This window comes from Ips typographus, linkage group LG2, assembly GCF_016097725.1.
Source record: "Ips typographus isolate SLU linkage group LG2, UJ_Ityp_2.0, whole genome shotgun sequence".
Classification (NCBI taxonomy): domain Eukaryota; kingdom Metazoa; phylum Arthropoda; class Insecta; order Coleoptera; family Curculionidae; genus Ips; species Ips typographus.
The window spans coordinates 17,152,840-17,169,767 of NC_138423.1; the positions used below are offsets into that span (position 1 = coordinate 17,152,840).

Sequence of the window (16,928 nt, forward strand, 5' to 3'; positions counted from 1 at the left end):
CAATTTAAAGCCAGATGTATTTCCTGTAAAATTTTGATTCATAATTCTTTTTACGAGATTTGATTGATTTTTCTCTTGTATCGACCCGGACAACTTAGACGAAAGTTACTTTCGTCAAGTAATGAGTATCAATTTTATAAGTACTTGACTAAAGTTGATCTAAATTGCTTCAACGGTCTCAGAATTATGACAAAAAAAACACGATTTTTAAAGCTGAAATTTGGAGGGCTGTATCTTCCTGGAAACGAGTTTTTTTAAAAAATGACAACATTCATGTCTACTTATTTTTTGAAAGACCAAAAAATCAAGATCCATTGTTGCAGTTTAATGTTTATAAAATAAACTTAATCAGAAATCAACAAATTTTTATATAATTAGAAAATGTTTGTCTCACAAGTCTACAATATCTCTTTTTATAAAATCGTGCAAAAAAGTACACTTTTTTGAATGATTTTTAGTGCAAAAAGTTCTTCTTTTTTGCACTATTTTATATTTGCTGTGCTTTTGTCAAAGTTTGTGTGTTGTTAAACTTGACCTTCGGTCTCGTATAACAACTTTTACTTGCGTGCAAAAAGATGAACTTTTTTGCACTTGTTGCATAAATAACTATTATAGCAAAAGTCATTATGACCACTCAGAAATGCCCAACAGCCCAATGTGCGCCGTATCAAAAAAAAAATGTCGAATAATTCCGAAGATAGCCGGAATAAAACTGGAAATTGTATGTTTTGTTTTTATTTATTTGAAAAGATACCAAAAGCACTTTTTTAGCTCTTGTCTTCCCACAATTATGTTACTCTCTTCTTTCTTATGATGTCGCACATAAGAACTCGATTTTTACGGGACCAAATATTGATTTTTATTCTGATCTCAGTGACAACTAATAATGATTTGCTTCAGAATGGGCAAGTATACAAGCATTGCTGCACTATTTATGTTAATTATAAGAAGAGCTTGGTCAACATTATCTGTTTAAACTGGTCGTTTATGTCTCCAAGAGGAAGGTCATCATTTTCTGCACATTTTTTAGACTTCTAACAATTCTGAAAGACCAAAAAAACATTTTAGAGTCTTCTGGCAACTGTATAAGACTTCTCAAAGCTTTTAACAGTTTCAACATCATTCTTAGAGGCGCCCGGCAATTCAAAATGACCATTAAAGATTTTAGAGTTTTCTGGTAATTGTACATGACTTCTCTAAGCTTCTGACAGTTTCAAAATGAGTCTTAGAGGCTTCTGACAATTCTGAAAGACCAAAAAAAAAAACATTTTAGGGTCTTCTGGCAATTGCATATGAGGTACTTCTCTAAGGTTTTGACAGTTTTAAAATTATTCTTAGAGGCTTCCGACAATTCTGAGAGACCAAAAAAAAATTATACTTTTTTGCTAATTGTACATGACTTCTCTAAGCGTCACATAGTTCCAAAATGATTCGTAGAGGTTTCTGACAATTCTGAAAGACCAAAAAAATATTTTAGAATCTTCTGGCAACTGTATATGACTTCTCTAAGCTTCTGACAGTTTCAACATGATTTTTTGACTTTTCTCTGACATTTCTGAACAACCAGAAAATATTTTAGAGTCTTCTGGCAATTCGAAATAACCAAAAAAACGTTTTAGAGTCTTCTGGCAACTGTATATGACTTAGATAGTCTTTGACAGATCCAACATGATTCTTTGACTTTTCTCTGACGATTCTGAAATACCAGAAAAATATTTTGGAATCTTGCAATTCTAAATAACCGAAAAAATATTTTCTTCTGACAACTGTATATGACTTCTCTAAGCTTCTGACAGTTTCAACATGATTCTTAGAGCCTTTTGACAATTCTGAAAGACCAAACAAATATTTTCGAGTGTTCTGGCAATTAGAAATAATCAATAAACATTTTAGAGTCTTCTGACAACTGTATATGACTTCTCTACGCTTCTGACAGTTCCAAATTGATTCTTAGAAGCTTCTAAAAATTCTGAAAGACCAAAAGAAACATTTTAGAAATATCCGGAAATTGTAAATGATTTCTATATGCTTCTGACAATCCCAAAATGACTCTTAGGGCTTCTTCCAAATTCTGAATGGCGGAAAAATCTTTCAGAAGCTTCTGAGAATTGTTAACTGCTTATCTAAGTTTCTGACAACTGCAAAACAATTCTTAGAGGCTTCTGGCAAGAGTAAATGACTAAAACAATGTTTCAGAGGCATCTGGTAATTGTAAATGTCTTTATTTGGAGACTAATCCAATTAAACCTCTAGTTTAGAGTTGACATGTGACATGTACTGTCAAGTATCGTTCATAAAACTAATACAACAAGAAAGAATGCTTCTCAAATCTACATATCCAGGTATGGAAGTTTCAGTGTTATCCGTAGGATATGAATGGTGAAAAGATCAATTGAAAACTAATGATCCAGACGATTATGTCAAAATATTCATATAAGTGTCATGTGTTCTGAAATAATCATGTAACCATCTGACAAACGATTTCCAATAAAAAATAAAAAAATGTAGGTTTTTATTGTTTGAATATGACATTTACTGACTTCTTTGCAAATATACAAAGAATTAGTTTTGTTTGTAAAAAATTATTTTCACAGTCAGACCTAACATGTAAGAGTAACTTAATTATCATAGTTCGATTATCGTTGCGGCCTTTAGTATGGCATTCGATTGATGTGAATAATAAAAGCTGAGAAAACCCAAATTGTATCTTTTCACATACATGCAAGGACAAAATTGTAACAAAAGACATCAATACGCCGTAATTTACAGAAAACCGGCGCCGATTATTTTCATTCCACGGCCGCTAATGATCCTTTCTTCTTGTCGTTTGTTTATTCGAAGCTACTGACCAATAACTTTAACTCCAATCTCCTTTACCAATTAACCAGCGTACAGACAAGTCTCACTTTTTATTTAATTCAGTCTCTTATCACTGAAAGAGTGGGTTCGATTTACGACCTGCCGACACATTGAAGTGAGATAACGACAGTCCAAAAATACCGGTGTTTCGTTTAATGGCATTTTAAACGGAATCGAGTACACTCATCTGTCGGCCTATCTTTGTGTTGTATCTCTTTTTTAGAAGCTACGGTAGCATATCTTTCGATAGCCGTCGTCTGATGAATGGGACTAGTTTGCCTCGGATTTACTCCGTTTATTTACGCATTTGTTTCTTTTAGTTTCTTTTTTAAAACTAACTCCTGGATGCTAAGGAAATTTTCCTCGTCCAATTTACAACTAGCAAATGGCTGGTCGTTAGTTGTAGCAGACACGATGCAAATTACAAAGATGGTTACCGTCACTTCACGATCTATATTTCTACCTCTAGGCGGAAACTAGTATTTACGTCTTTTAGTGATGCCGATACGTGTTCTTATGGTTGTGGAATCCAATGGTTGATTGCAACTAGATGGTGTGCTTGGCGCAATAAGTGCACAAATGAAGGACAATTATAGGTCAGTTCCTACAAATATAAGATGCCGAAATGGCAGCTATTATACTAAGAACACCTTCCCATTGAATTTACAATCACTGAACTTTTTTTGCAACATTACTAAGAATAAGCAGGCATTACTGGGCATTAAATTAGTATTATTAATAAAATTGAAAAGGTCTAAATTATATTATAAAATAAAATATCATACAATATTTTTTCTATAGATCTACCATTGAAATATAAACATAATTAAAATAAATAAAGTTTGGTAATTTTAATGTAAACCGTTGGAAAACAAGGAAAACTTAAGAATTTTGTAATTTTACTTTCAAAAACTTTGACTCTCTAGCGGCGAAACCGTACAACTAATCAATCAACTTTATACGTTAGTAAAAAGTTCATTTCATTAGCTATCCATTGACATTTTGTATAAGCTTTTATATGTAGCAAATAAGCTAGTTCTTGACGATTAAACGAAAAAATGCAATAAAAAAAGTCATGAAAAAATGAGTCAATTTTGACGCTCTCTAGTGGCCAAACCGTCTAACCTTACAAACCCAAATAGGGATATTTTTAGAAAGCTCATTTCATTGGCTATTCATTGACGTATAAAACTCTACTAAAAGTAGTGCAGGTAAACGAGTTTTTAAGGATTAAACAAAAAGATACCCCAAAAAAATTGGTAAACGTTGACGCCTTCTAGCGGGCAAACGGCTAACCAATCGATTTTTATACGTATTGTATGCTCATTTCATTGACTGTCCATCAACATATAAAAGTATATACAAAGTGCTAGAAGTACACGTGTGTTATTTACGGTTTAGTGACAGGATGCACCACAAACATTTTTTGAGTGGTTAAAGGCTAATTTGACTATAGAAAATTAGGAAAACACGGTCACTTGACTTACTAGATCTACCACAACGTAATGCTTGGAAATTTTTTGTTTTTGAAATTCAAAATTGTCAAAAAGCTTGAACTTGACGCCCTCTAGCGGTCAAACTATCACACCAATTACCTTTTTTGAATACACCGTTGAAAAGTTTTTGGTCTGGACTATATTTTATTTTCAGTGACCTTTTGTCGTAACTGTTCAAATAACTGAATTATTTTAGGTTAAAGCAAAAGTGGTTAAAGCACTTTGAAGGTTTGTGAAGCTTGACTTTGACACCCTCTAGCGGCCAAATGGTGCAACCGGTTAACTTAAAAAAAGTCTTAACTTGCTAAAAAAATATGCATATTTTTGGAAAGCTTACGACCTGAGTTATCTTTTCACTTCAATCCCTTTTGGTCGTCAACTGTCAAATAAGCAAGTTATGGAAAGTTTTTGGAAAAAGTAGGAATTTAATTTAATAATAAAAGAAAAAATAATTTTAATTTTTTTAAATGATTTTTTTAGTTACTGTTTTGTATTATTATTGAACACTATTTTCAACCGTTGAATTTTCTCGAAAACAGCTGAATATCGACATATCGACAAAATAATAACACACGTGTCCGAGCATTTTTCTGAAAAATAATTTCCTGAATTTAAATCGAATTTATTATGCTTTACGGACAGACTGTATAATATATTGTCATTAATATTTTTGTGGGAAGGTTGATTAAACTGCCAACACGAGTATACAATGCCTTTTAAGGTAAACTACGCCACTGACTTAATTTAATCGAAAGTCCAAGCTTTGATTATATGCCGATCACGTCTCGCGATACATCAGTACCGCCTGAAAGGAAACATGTCTAATTGTTATTGAGACACTTTTCGAAGTCCATAAATTCAAAGAATTATGGAATACTTTAGGTCTATAAAATAGATATGCTAATGAGCAAGATGGCTTTTTATAGACTTTAAACAGAACTTTCATCTCGTATTGTTACTATTTCTAGCCTCATTAGGCCAAATTTGATGGTTGAATTTTGGTCACTAAAGTTTGTCTTTAAAGGTCCAGTCCTCAGATGTGAATACCTTTATTCTACAGTATATGTGCGGTCTAGTTGAAAAATGACCAGGTATTAATCAAAACACTAACCTTATGAATTATAATCTACTGGGGCCTCAAGGCAATACTTCGACATATTCTGCTGATATATCTCAGTTAAGTAATCTACACTCCTGCCTCTACAAAATTACAGAAGGTTTCTGATTTATATGTATATCAGGTTGAAAGCAATAACACATACAGAGTATTCCAAATGTTTCGAAACGGTCTACCTTTTTCCACAAGGTGAAAGCTACAACGATGGAATTTTGGAATACCATATGAGGTTAAAAAATCTATCTCTTGATGGTCATTTCGAATTTTTAGGGCCTAGGTCTTCGGACCAGCGACATCCACCACCATTTTTTCTAATGGATCAGTAATGATTTTAATCAACTTTTTTGTTCTTTCAAAATTTCTTGGATCAACAAATAAAGTTTTGCTAAGTTTTATTCAGGCAGTTTCGAGAAATCTGAGTTTAAACTTTGAGCAAAGAAGAAGTTTCATTGTTGACTAGAATATCTGATAACGTCAAATTAGAAGGTGAATTAGAAATGAGAAATGTATACGGTAGATGGAGATATGAGTTTTCGATCAGGAAATGTATTATTGAATATTTCTCGTTTTTGGAGATGTGAACGTCATCGTATCTGACCATCACGAGTAATTTTACTCGTTCTCTTTTATGTAATTGAACCATTTTCTATTCAACTTGTAATGTAACTTGACACATTAAAAATGTTTGACACGAAATGTCAACCTATTATAATTAGATATTAACAGGTTTTTTAGTCAACGATGAAACCTGAGGTTTTTTCTTCACAATTTAAATTCAGATTTATCAAAACTACCTGGATAAAACTTTGTTAAACTGTCTGATTATAGGAATTTTGGTAGAACGTAAAAATTGATTAAAATCATAACCGATCCATTAAAAAAATGGTGGTGGATGTCGCTGGTCCAAAGACCCAGGTCCTAAAAATTCGAAATGACCATCAAAAGATAGATTTTTTAACCTTACGTGATATTTCAAAATTCCATCTTTGTAACTTTAACCTTGTGGAAAAAGGTAGACTGTTTCGAAACATTTGAAATACCCTGTATATGTAGTCTAGTTAGATTATTATTCTCATATCAGTTTCAAAAGCGAAAAGCACTATATTTATCATCCTACTTTTACAACTTTTACTAAAACAGTCTCATATTGTTCTTCCAACGACGTGTTAATGTATTCTGGCCGTCTATTGATTTTTTAGAGGTCTTTGTCCGCCGGTGTCCACCCCAAAAGAATAAGGTTGTACAATCGGAGAGTTTTTCAATTAAGAGATAACTTATCAATTCGTATAAGCTTGTTTTTCACTCGTTCTGTCTCAATTAATTACCCAGCGATATTAGTGAGAATATCCCTTGGTAATTAACTAATAAATTAGGCCAAATTGTCTATACAAAGTACAATATGTTAAGTTGAAATAAATAAAAAATCCTCAGTAACAGTTTACCTAAATCCCTTTTCTTCATATTGATTACATCAACACGTGTGATTTTCAATGAAGAAATTGAATTAAATTGTTTAAATTTTTTATTCAATACAACAATAATTTGTTACATATTTTACTATACAAACATGACACTTAGCTCACTTTTTAAATATTAAGAAACTTGACGTTGCATTATCATTCTTTTGCAGTTTTTTATCATCAATAAAAAAAAAATTGTTCTGCTGGTGTTTAATTTTTCAATATCATTATTGCAGAGATAATAAACTTTTTTAAACTCCATCAAGTTGACTTACGTTGTTTTCAATGCACATGGTTAATTCATTTACAATTAAAAGGTAAAAATTCCAGCTTATTTAAGATTACACACCAGTTTCGACCTGAGATATGACAATAATTATAGCTCTATTTACATTTTTGCAAGATTATTGCCATAAAAATTTGCTCATTCTCGTTTTAATTGCCGTTTTACATTAATTAGTTGCATTCAGCTCCTTTGTTTATGAGATGGCTTGCCAAACCCATCACCTAAATAACTTAAATTATACGATTTACGTATGTAAAACAAATAAGACCAAATTACATGTTTTTTTAAAGGAAATGCACAATTGGTTTATGATTTAAAACAAAGTCACATTTATATTTTGGTGGTTATTAAAATAAGTGTGTGAAACATGTTTTTATTTTGAGATTGTTCGAAGTTTAGCAGCAATATGATAAAGTATACAGTTTGTTCTGTAAAATGTTGCAAGAATTGTAGCAGGAATCAAAAATTGAATAATTGTGTACGGATTTTTAGAAGTTTTAACATGTACTAGTTTCTAACAAGAAAAACTATTTTTTCTAATTTTGACATTTTAAGTGGCACTTTTCAAAACTGACAACAGTGACGTAACGTTCTACTTTTTGTAACTAGTTAGGAAAAGTAACACTTTTTGTAACTAGTGATGAAATGGCCATTTCTGAACTAGTTAATAAACGAATAAACAATTTATTAGCTTTTCTAACTTCTTGTTTACTCATTTAAACTGTGATATTCAAAAATAAGTACAATTTATATCAAAAGGAACCTAACAATTTAAAAAGTCAATTATTGTAAATATTAATTACAAAATTTGTACAGTTCGACAAGTTGATGCCAGAATTTGTCTTGCTGTTGCTTGAATTTGTTGTTACAGCAAGTGATTTGGCACTGCTTGTTTCACCAAGAATGCTAGCAGAAATGCTTTTTTTGTTTTCAATCGAGTATATTCAGCAATTTTCTTTGGTAACTGTCTAATACTATTAATACCTACTAGTTGTATACTGCATTTACCATGTAGGTAGTTAATAAAAAATCTGTTGTGCTTCAAATTTTTTGGTCGCGTATTAATGTATTTTTTTAGTATATCTTCCAAACTGATTTCCTCAATACCTCCTTCCGTTATGACAAATTCACGTGATGTTTTTGTTTTTGTGATTGGAATGTTAACTCGAAAATGCGAGTGTTCATCTATTACATCTTCATTTCGAAGAAACGTTAATTCCACCTTTCGACAGGCGCCTGCTACACCTACAATAAGGACCACCTGAAATATGAAAATAATAATCTAAGTGATTATATCGAAATTTTGTGTAGTAGTTTAGGCCTACCTTAGCTAACAGCCACTTGGAATCATCTGCTTCGTTTAAAAACTCCGACATGTTTTCTCTAGTAAACACATTAGATTTCTTCGCCTTATACCCATCGCTGCATGTTTTTCAATACGCAATCAAACTGCAATAACCTTTAATGTCTATGCCTTTCTTCAGAGACAGCTCCGCTCTCAACATTGAATAAAGTGCCCATAATGTTGAAGATTTAAGATACCTTTTTTCCTCGAAGTAAGCAAGCATAACTTTCTCATTTATGTGTTTTACCTTTTTTGATTTAAGCTATATTTTAAATTTTTTGTAAGCTGTATCGTACAGCGACTTAGATCTTTCGGGAATGACAGTCGACACAGCTTTTCTTGCAGTCTCTTCGATATCACTCGGTAATTCTTAATCTAAGTTGTTCATTTTTCAGTTAAATTATCGCACCATTAAATGTTTGTCGCAAAATTTCTCGCAATGTTTACAGCATAAACAATATTTGACGTGGCAAAATTTTGATATATTAACAATACACGCACAAGTCACCAAGAATATTTCATTTGAAACAACTGGTGGGGGATTGGGAGATAGGCATAGATGTTGGATGTGAAACTATAATTTACTTAGTTTGTACCACTTTTAACTATTTACCATCCAAAATTAGAAAAAATCATGTATAAAACACGTTTCGTAAATGTCTAAATGTGTAACTCATTCAAATTGCAGACATTCATTCGTTACACAAAATCGTACTATTGTAATTTTACAGAGGAGCATTTTGTAACATTACAACTTTTAAAAACGTTCTGATCAGAAATTAGTATATTAATGCTTATTAATAAAAAAAACTATGAATAAACATGGGTAGTACTGAAATAGGTAAGTAAATTAAAAAATACGGTGTTTGTTTCAACTCATGAACACATTTCATCATCTTAGTCGAAAATTATTATTGTGACCACTTACACTTACACTTACTTACAGATTGTCCTAATCTGTATAATGTAGGATATTCTTTTGTTATTATATAATTGTGTATATTTTTAGGTCAAACAACTACTTCTGCTATTTTTATTCTAGTGAGAAAAGCAAAACACAACCTAAAAGAAGTGTTGCTTTTAACCCAGTTAGGAAACACTTTAATAACAAGTTGAATACTTGAAATTACTTTTAAATGTAGTTTACCATCGACACACCACTCTTGTCATTAGTACTTGTGACTGTGATAGTTATTAAAGTGTCATCAGAGAAAAGAACGGGAATCTTATACAAAGCTTAGAATGAAATTTTTAAATTGATTTAGAAAAAGTGTAGTTTCTCCTAATGTATTTTACGGCTTAATGTACCAAAAACATTCTCTACGATGACGTTCCCATCTGTATAATAAAAGCAATTTTTGCCACTCTTTTCGTAACAAAAATCTTTTAATGCAGCTTTCAAGTGGATAAAATTGCACATTATAACGGAGCAACAAATTTCCGCTAACTTTCAATAAGCGACTGTTATAAAAAAGCAGATGTATTCATTATCATAATTAACAAGACCTTGGACAGGAACACCTTGTTATGTTATATCGTGTAATTATTATTTAGAAAAGATATCGGTGAAGTAAAATTTATACCAAAATTATCACGTCGATCAATGCGGCCCAAGTTTTTTGTGGGATCAATTTTAGCGATAACCGGACATGTCGTATTTTTTATCCGGTTTTAAATAAATGCAGCAAATGACGGGTTTTAATATGACACTGTCATAAAAACTGGTGTACGTATTATTTTGGAAGGTTATGAGCGTGCATATAAAAGCTTCAGCTGTTCGGCACGTGACATCCATCTGCTTGATTTTAATATGCCCTACCGTCAATTAATAAAAATTGCGCTAATTGCATTTCTTATTTTAATTGGCGGAAAATATAACTTCTTTTGCATATTTTGTTTTTGGGTTACCTTTATAAATCCTTATTGAAATTGAATTGAAATTTATTGAGTGTATTTCCTGAGCACCTGTATAGGTTTTATAAATTATTGTCTGGTTACTCAAACTTTTAATTAAACAGAAATTAACTTTACTGTAACAAACCAATTTGATAAATCTCCAAAATTATATAACCTTTGAAATATTTGTTTAGTGATGGGTAAATTGCCGGAAAAGTAAATATTTTACTTTACCAGGAAGATTTTACCAGTAAATTACTGGTAAATTAAAAATTTTGTGTTTCTGGCAGTTTTAACACCGCTTTTTTCCCTGACCGCACAAAATTTTGTAAAGTTTTTTTAAGTTATTGGATACAAAATTTAATGAGGATTTCAAAAATGTGCTTAAAACAGTAAATTTTCTCACTCCAAGTAGGTTTTACAAGCTATTTTCTCCTTGCCTATCGTTTCAAACTGTGTTTCAGTCAGTTCAAATTTTGTAATGCTTTTTTTAGGTTATTAGATAGGAAATTCAATGAATATTTAAAAATGTATTTAAAACAGTTATTTTCTCACTCCAAGTACGTTTCACAGGCGATTTTGTCAATGACTGTCCAGTCAAACTGTGTTTCTGCCAATTTAAACTTTGACTCCACTTCTCTCTGACTGTACCAAATTTTGTAGTGTTTTTTTTCGGTTATTGGATAGGAAATTTAATAAGGATTTCAAAAAGGTGCTTAAAAGAGTAATTTTCTCACTCCAAGTGGGTTTTACAGGCGATTTTGACACTGAAACTGTGTTTCTGGCAGTTCAAACTTTGACAGCACTTTTCTCTCTGACTACCAAATTTTGTAGTGTTTTTCTAGGATATTGGATACAAAATTTATTGAGGATTTCAAAAATGTGCTTAAAACAGTTATTTTCTCACTCCAAGGCAATTTTGTTCTTGACTGTCCTTTCAAACTGTGTTTCAGTCAGTTCAAATTTTGACACTGCTTTTCTCCTTGACTGTACTAAATTTTGTAATGGTTTTTTAGGTTATTGGATAGGAAATTTAATGAATATTTAAAAATGTGTTTAAAACAGTTATTTTCTCACTCCAAGTACGTTTCACAGGTGATTTTGTCCCTGACTGTCCTTTCAAACTATGTTTCTGGTAGTTCAAACTTTGACACCACTTTTCTCACTGACTGTACTAAATTTTGTAGTGTTTTTTTTTAGGTTATTGGATAGGAAATTTAATGAGGATTTCAAAAATCTGCCTAAAATAGGTATTTTCTCAATCCAAGTGTCCTTTTGCCCCTGACTGTCAAACTGTGGTGCAAAAATCATGGTTTGCAAATTTTTTTTTTGCAGTATTCGATACAAAACGTGTTTCTGAGATTTATAAAATTATTTTGACAGTGATCATATTACTGGCTAGATAAGTTATCCTACAAGAACATCGTGATATCCGTCCCTAATGTCAACTGTCAAAATTTGCCTAGAATTACAGTTTAACACATGTTTTCATGTTTTTGAGATTTATTACAGTTATTTTGACAATTGTCAGTAAAGTACTGGTTAATTACAAATTATTATTTATTTGATGAAGCTAGATAAACACAACACTACATAATTAATTTTAAAAAATATGTTAAGGTTCTGAACAAGTAGATTAATCGTCACACAACCCTAAAGCAAACTGTGATACATGCCACTTATGTTGTTTTGTCCCATTTTTGTCTAGAGCAGTGAATCTCTCTTTTGGTCGTTGATTTCCTATAAATAATTTTAAATTTTCTGTGCTGTGCTAATTTAGCAATGACAGGAGTAGTGTTAATTTTTATGCATTTTTCAAAGGCACTAAACAAAGCGGATATTTGGAGACAGTTTGTGTTACCCCGGTAGTGTGTATCCAGGACAATATAGAAGTTATTAAAATCATGTCAAAACAATCAGTACTGACTAAAATATTTGCTCAAAATGGCCCTGAAAAGTCCACACCAAGAATAATTATTGTCTAAGTTTCATACACTTTAAGAACTTAGACATTAATTCTTGGTGTGGACTTTTCAGGGTCATTTTGAGCAAATATTTTAAAGCATTTATCAGTCAGTACTGATTGTTTTGACACGATTTTAATAACTTCTATATTGTCCTGGATACACACTACATATTTTACTAAGAAGATAAGAATAATTATATAAGAACAGTTCAAAGAATATTAGTAAGATAGGAGACGTACAGAAACAAAGGTATGACGGCAATATTGAAATTTTTCTGAGGTAAAAACATTATTTACCCAGAGAACACGTTATAGATTATTTACTTTTGATCCAGTAATATGTGTGCGCTAATCCTAAAAAGCATAAACTTAGATTCCAAAGATATTAGTCTAATCAAAACTCAATACTACAACAAAAAATTTGTTATACAGGTAGATGATAATGAAACAAACCCGATAGAAATTCAAGTAAGGGGAAGTAGAAGATGTGAACCATCATATATAACATAAGATTTGCAGACGATTCAGCAATAATGGCAGAGAGTATAGACCTGCAAATCCTTTTAGATAACGTTTTTAAGGAAAGCATAAAAAAAGAGTACTTAACAATAGTGATCATAAGTAAAACTAAATACATAGTGATCTCTAATACCCTAATCCTAGTTGGAGAAGGATGACAAATACAAATATATAGGAGCTACCATAAATTTAAAATTGGATCAAGATGGAAAGAATTTGTTAAATTTAGGTCAATGTTTACAAATGAGAAATGGAGATTGGTCATTGACTAAGGTTTTTAGAATGTTATGTATGGTCCCAGGTCCCAGCTGTTATATGGGGTAGAAACTTGGACGTTAAAAGCGCATATCATAAAAAGACTGGAGGCATTTGAAATGTGGCTCTACAGTCGCACACTTAAAATTCCTTGACTGATAGAGTCACAAATGATGAAGTACGAAGAAGAATTGGACACGGCAGCAAACTAATGACAGAAGAGAATGGACTAGCTTCAATGTTGATCAGTTGTTTTGAGAAGCGTTTGAGGAAGTGATTACCAACCTTCATTAAGGAAGACGAAATGAAGAATAAGATATAATGTGAAGTGTACAGCTAACACAAAATTTAATACTAAATATTACCGTCTTACTATCAAAAGCTCCTTAGTCTGATTTTTGAAATTTAGAAGAAATTACACTTTTATAATTATCCTAAATCGTTCCACAACTAAAGTCCAGTTTCTTTTAATTCTAGTCAAAATGACTTAGGTTACAGTCAATATGTAACACATACAACTAAAAATGGAAGACGTGTACTGTAATTACAAAGTTGTTTCTCATGGATAGTAGACTTGCTTAATGACAGATTTGTTCAAAAAAAAAATTATTCACTAACTTTTGCATAACGGTAAATATACCAATTTGTAGTCTAATAGTACAATGATACAACATTTTTTATAATAAATAGATTGTTCAGACACTGGGTTGAAATATTAGCTACTGAAATGAGAATAAATCAACTAAAATTCCAATGGTTCGACTCTACAAAACATTTGCTTATAAATTGCTACAAATACGAAGGAGCATCTCGTCCATTATTCCAGCTTTCGCTACTGTATCATTACGACACATTGCTATTTTCACTGAATTGTCGGTTGCCTCAACATAAACAGGCATTCTTGAAGAATTTAACATAATTTCGGAGTTGGTCCACGTCGAATACGTATAACCGTCAAATTAGACCTCGTCCATAGAAGTTAGATTTTGTCGAAGGGTAAATTTTGGGGTTAAAAGTCCTATTTTGAATATTTTTACATAAATCCTTTCGAACGTAATTATACCAGTTGAACTTATCTAGACGTGCAGTTTATGATTTTAAATTGGTTGGCCAAATTTTTGGGGCTGTTACCGGTCGGTGAAATTACAAGTTGGATGCTGCAGTAGTACGACCATGACGGAGACGTGCAGAATAAATAATGGTTTAAAGGGAACCCGAAGATTAGCAAGTACCAATGAGTGGAAGACCATTAATTTATTCGAGTTGCGACGTGAGGCGTTGAATCCACTTTTGGTTCGGAATCCGCATTTGGGCCGATAAATCACTGATGGGCTACTTGTTATGCAAAGGCCGAATGTCTTCGGCTTCTTCTTCCCACACAGAGTTGTCAACGCGTAAAGAAGGCCCGTGTCTAGAGATAGCACTACCGGACGGTAGCCGCTGATGAAGACATCACCTGAGCTATTAACGACGCCACCGAATTCTCGACACTTTGTATGTTAATCAACCAGCGTCGTCCTAACTTAGAGTTATTTTAACGAAGAAAAGCAAAATATGATTTCAAGTTCTCTTTTTACATTGTTGCAGCACCTCAATATTGGACTTCAATACAGCAACTAAAACTCTTCGCTATTACAATTTAATAACAATATTGCCGTAATCTAAACGTTATTCTTATTGATAAATTTGCATGTTGATTAAGAAGAATATGGAATAAATAAAGGTGAAGCGTTGACGACCATATCTTTACTAGGTACTAGGTACCCGTTATCATTTTAATTAATCTCTATTGTAAAATTATGCATCTAATTTAATATGATTTAGATAATACGTATTTCCTAGGAATTATCACGGTTATTGTGCTTATCAAACATATAAAAAACGTATGAGAATAATTTGAATTTCAAGCCGTATAATTAAACTGTCTTTGAGACGAAAAACTTGATAAGCATAAGGTAGTAGAAAACTTTGATGACACACCATATTGGTTTTGGTGAAGAATTCCAGCTCTGACCTATCCTAACGTTTAGACTCCTACGGTGCGGCGATTTCATAATTTATTTTGGTAAACAAAGCAAACGTGCAATACCGTGTTGTGTTGGCATGTTGAACATGACATGGCTGTGCTCAAAAAGCTTTATAATGTGTGAAGATTTCATTCAGAGGCAGCACAACACGGCAGCACGCCATGTTCCTGAACAACTTGTCTTTCGTTTTTCGTGTCTAATTTGAAGGCCGCCCCCGAACACGAATGGAACACAATGTGAATTTACCATTTTGCAGCTCGAAGTCAAGCAACAAGTTTGAAAACACCAAACGATCACTCCTCAAATCTTGTAATATTGCTATTTACAAGTTACGCAAAGAATGAAGAGTATTTCTTATAAAGTGTAAAATGTAAATTGTTCCGGCTAAATTAATTTAAATATTGACTTTAAGGCAAAATCCGATTTATTCTATATCTTATTATGATTGCTATATTTAGTGCCGGTACTTTTATCACCTCCGGATAAATTTATTCGTAGGATAATTTCTGTAGAAATGACGGAATTGACCAATAGCTGTGTCTGATTTCACGGTTTCAATAGAAACTTATCGGGAGGTGAAAGTACTGTGAATCTTTAGTATTACCCAAGAAAATGTAAACAAAAAGTAGAAATCTACAAATACGTTGCTTTGCAAAGACTCAAAACGGTGAAAATTGACTTAACAAGCTTAAAAATGTTGCATGTTTGCAACTTAAGACTTTAGTTTTGAAAATTGACTTAGAAACCAATAAATTTACTTTGAAACGGTGAAAATTGACTTAAGAGGCTTAAAGATTTTCTTCGTAACGAGTTTTCATAGTTTTCAGACAAATTGGAAAACTTTAGACCAAGTAGTCAGTCGTCATAGTTTTTAGATAAGTTGAAAAACTTTAGTATTGAAAATTGACATAATAATCATAATTTTAATTTAATAGTCTTAAATACAGGATATTGTCATTAGATTCATGAAAATTGACTTGAAGACTAACTTTTCAAGTGTTTTACTTTGGTTTTCATTTTCTTAAAACTCTGTACTATTTTTAGGGCTTTAAAACTGCTTTCAGCTTGGAAAATCGAGTTTTAAGGCTATCTTCACCAGATTTTTGTCATAGCAGACTTAAAAAACAATTTTGACATTTTTCATAAGCTTTAAAATGTCATTTCAAGCTTTGTCGGGGGTAATATCCCTAGTGCATTTAATTTTTCCGGAAAAGTTCGGAAAAACGAGTTTCTAAGAAATTTGTTTCAACAAATAGCATGAGCGAGTCTCGTCTTCGACTCGGATGACTTTTAGAACCACTCTCGCTCATGCTATTTGTTAAAACAAATTACTTAGAAACGAGTATTCCAATTTTTCCACAGGAAAAATTAGATGCACGAGGGATATTTGGTAAGATTATTTCCTGAGTTAAATAAACATTTTATTTTAATTAAAACAAACAATAAGAACAATAATTAATTAGAACAATAACTTTCAAGCTAGAAAGGGTAACACTATTCTTTATGTTGCTGTGAGGAGTGTGCAATTTTTTCGAATTTTTTTCCGGAAAAACTGCTGACAGCTAAGTTGACAGTTGTTAAGTGATTTTTCCACTTAAAATTTACATTTGTTATACTAATTCTTGATAGCGATTGGTCAAAATTGATAGGAAGGAAATATTCACTATTAAATTGACTTCTAGACACTTCAGTATTAAAAATT

The 16,928-nt window shown here is 31.9% G+C and overlaps 2 protein-coding genes across 5 annotated transcripts in view; one reads left to right on the forward strand and one right to left on the reverse strand.

Annotated features, from left to right (window-relative positions):
* Positions 1-16,928, forward strand: part of ss (aryl hydrocarbon receptor spineless) — a 92,618-nt gene that overhangs the window by 8,948 nt on the left and 66,742 nt on the right. The gene's annotated exons all lie outside the window — the stretch shown is intronic.
* Positions 7,853-9,015, reverse strand: LOC145724507 (uncharacterized). Its single transcript, XM_081972828.1, has 2 exons — positions 8,544-9,015; positions 7,853-8,479 (listed from the first exon to the last, which is right to left on the reverse strand). Exons 1-2 carry the CDS (start codon positions 8,592-8,594, stop codon positions 8,084-8,086), a joined length of 447 nt encoding a protein of 148 aa, XP_081828954.1. The 5' UTR covers positions 8,595-9,015; the 3' UTR covers positions 7,853-8,083.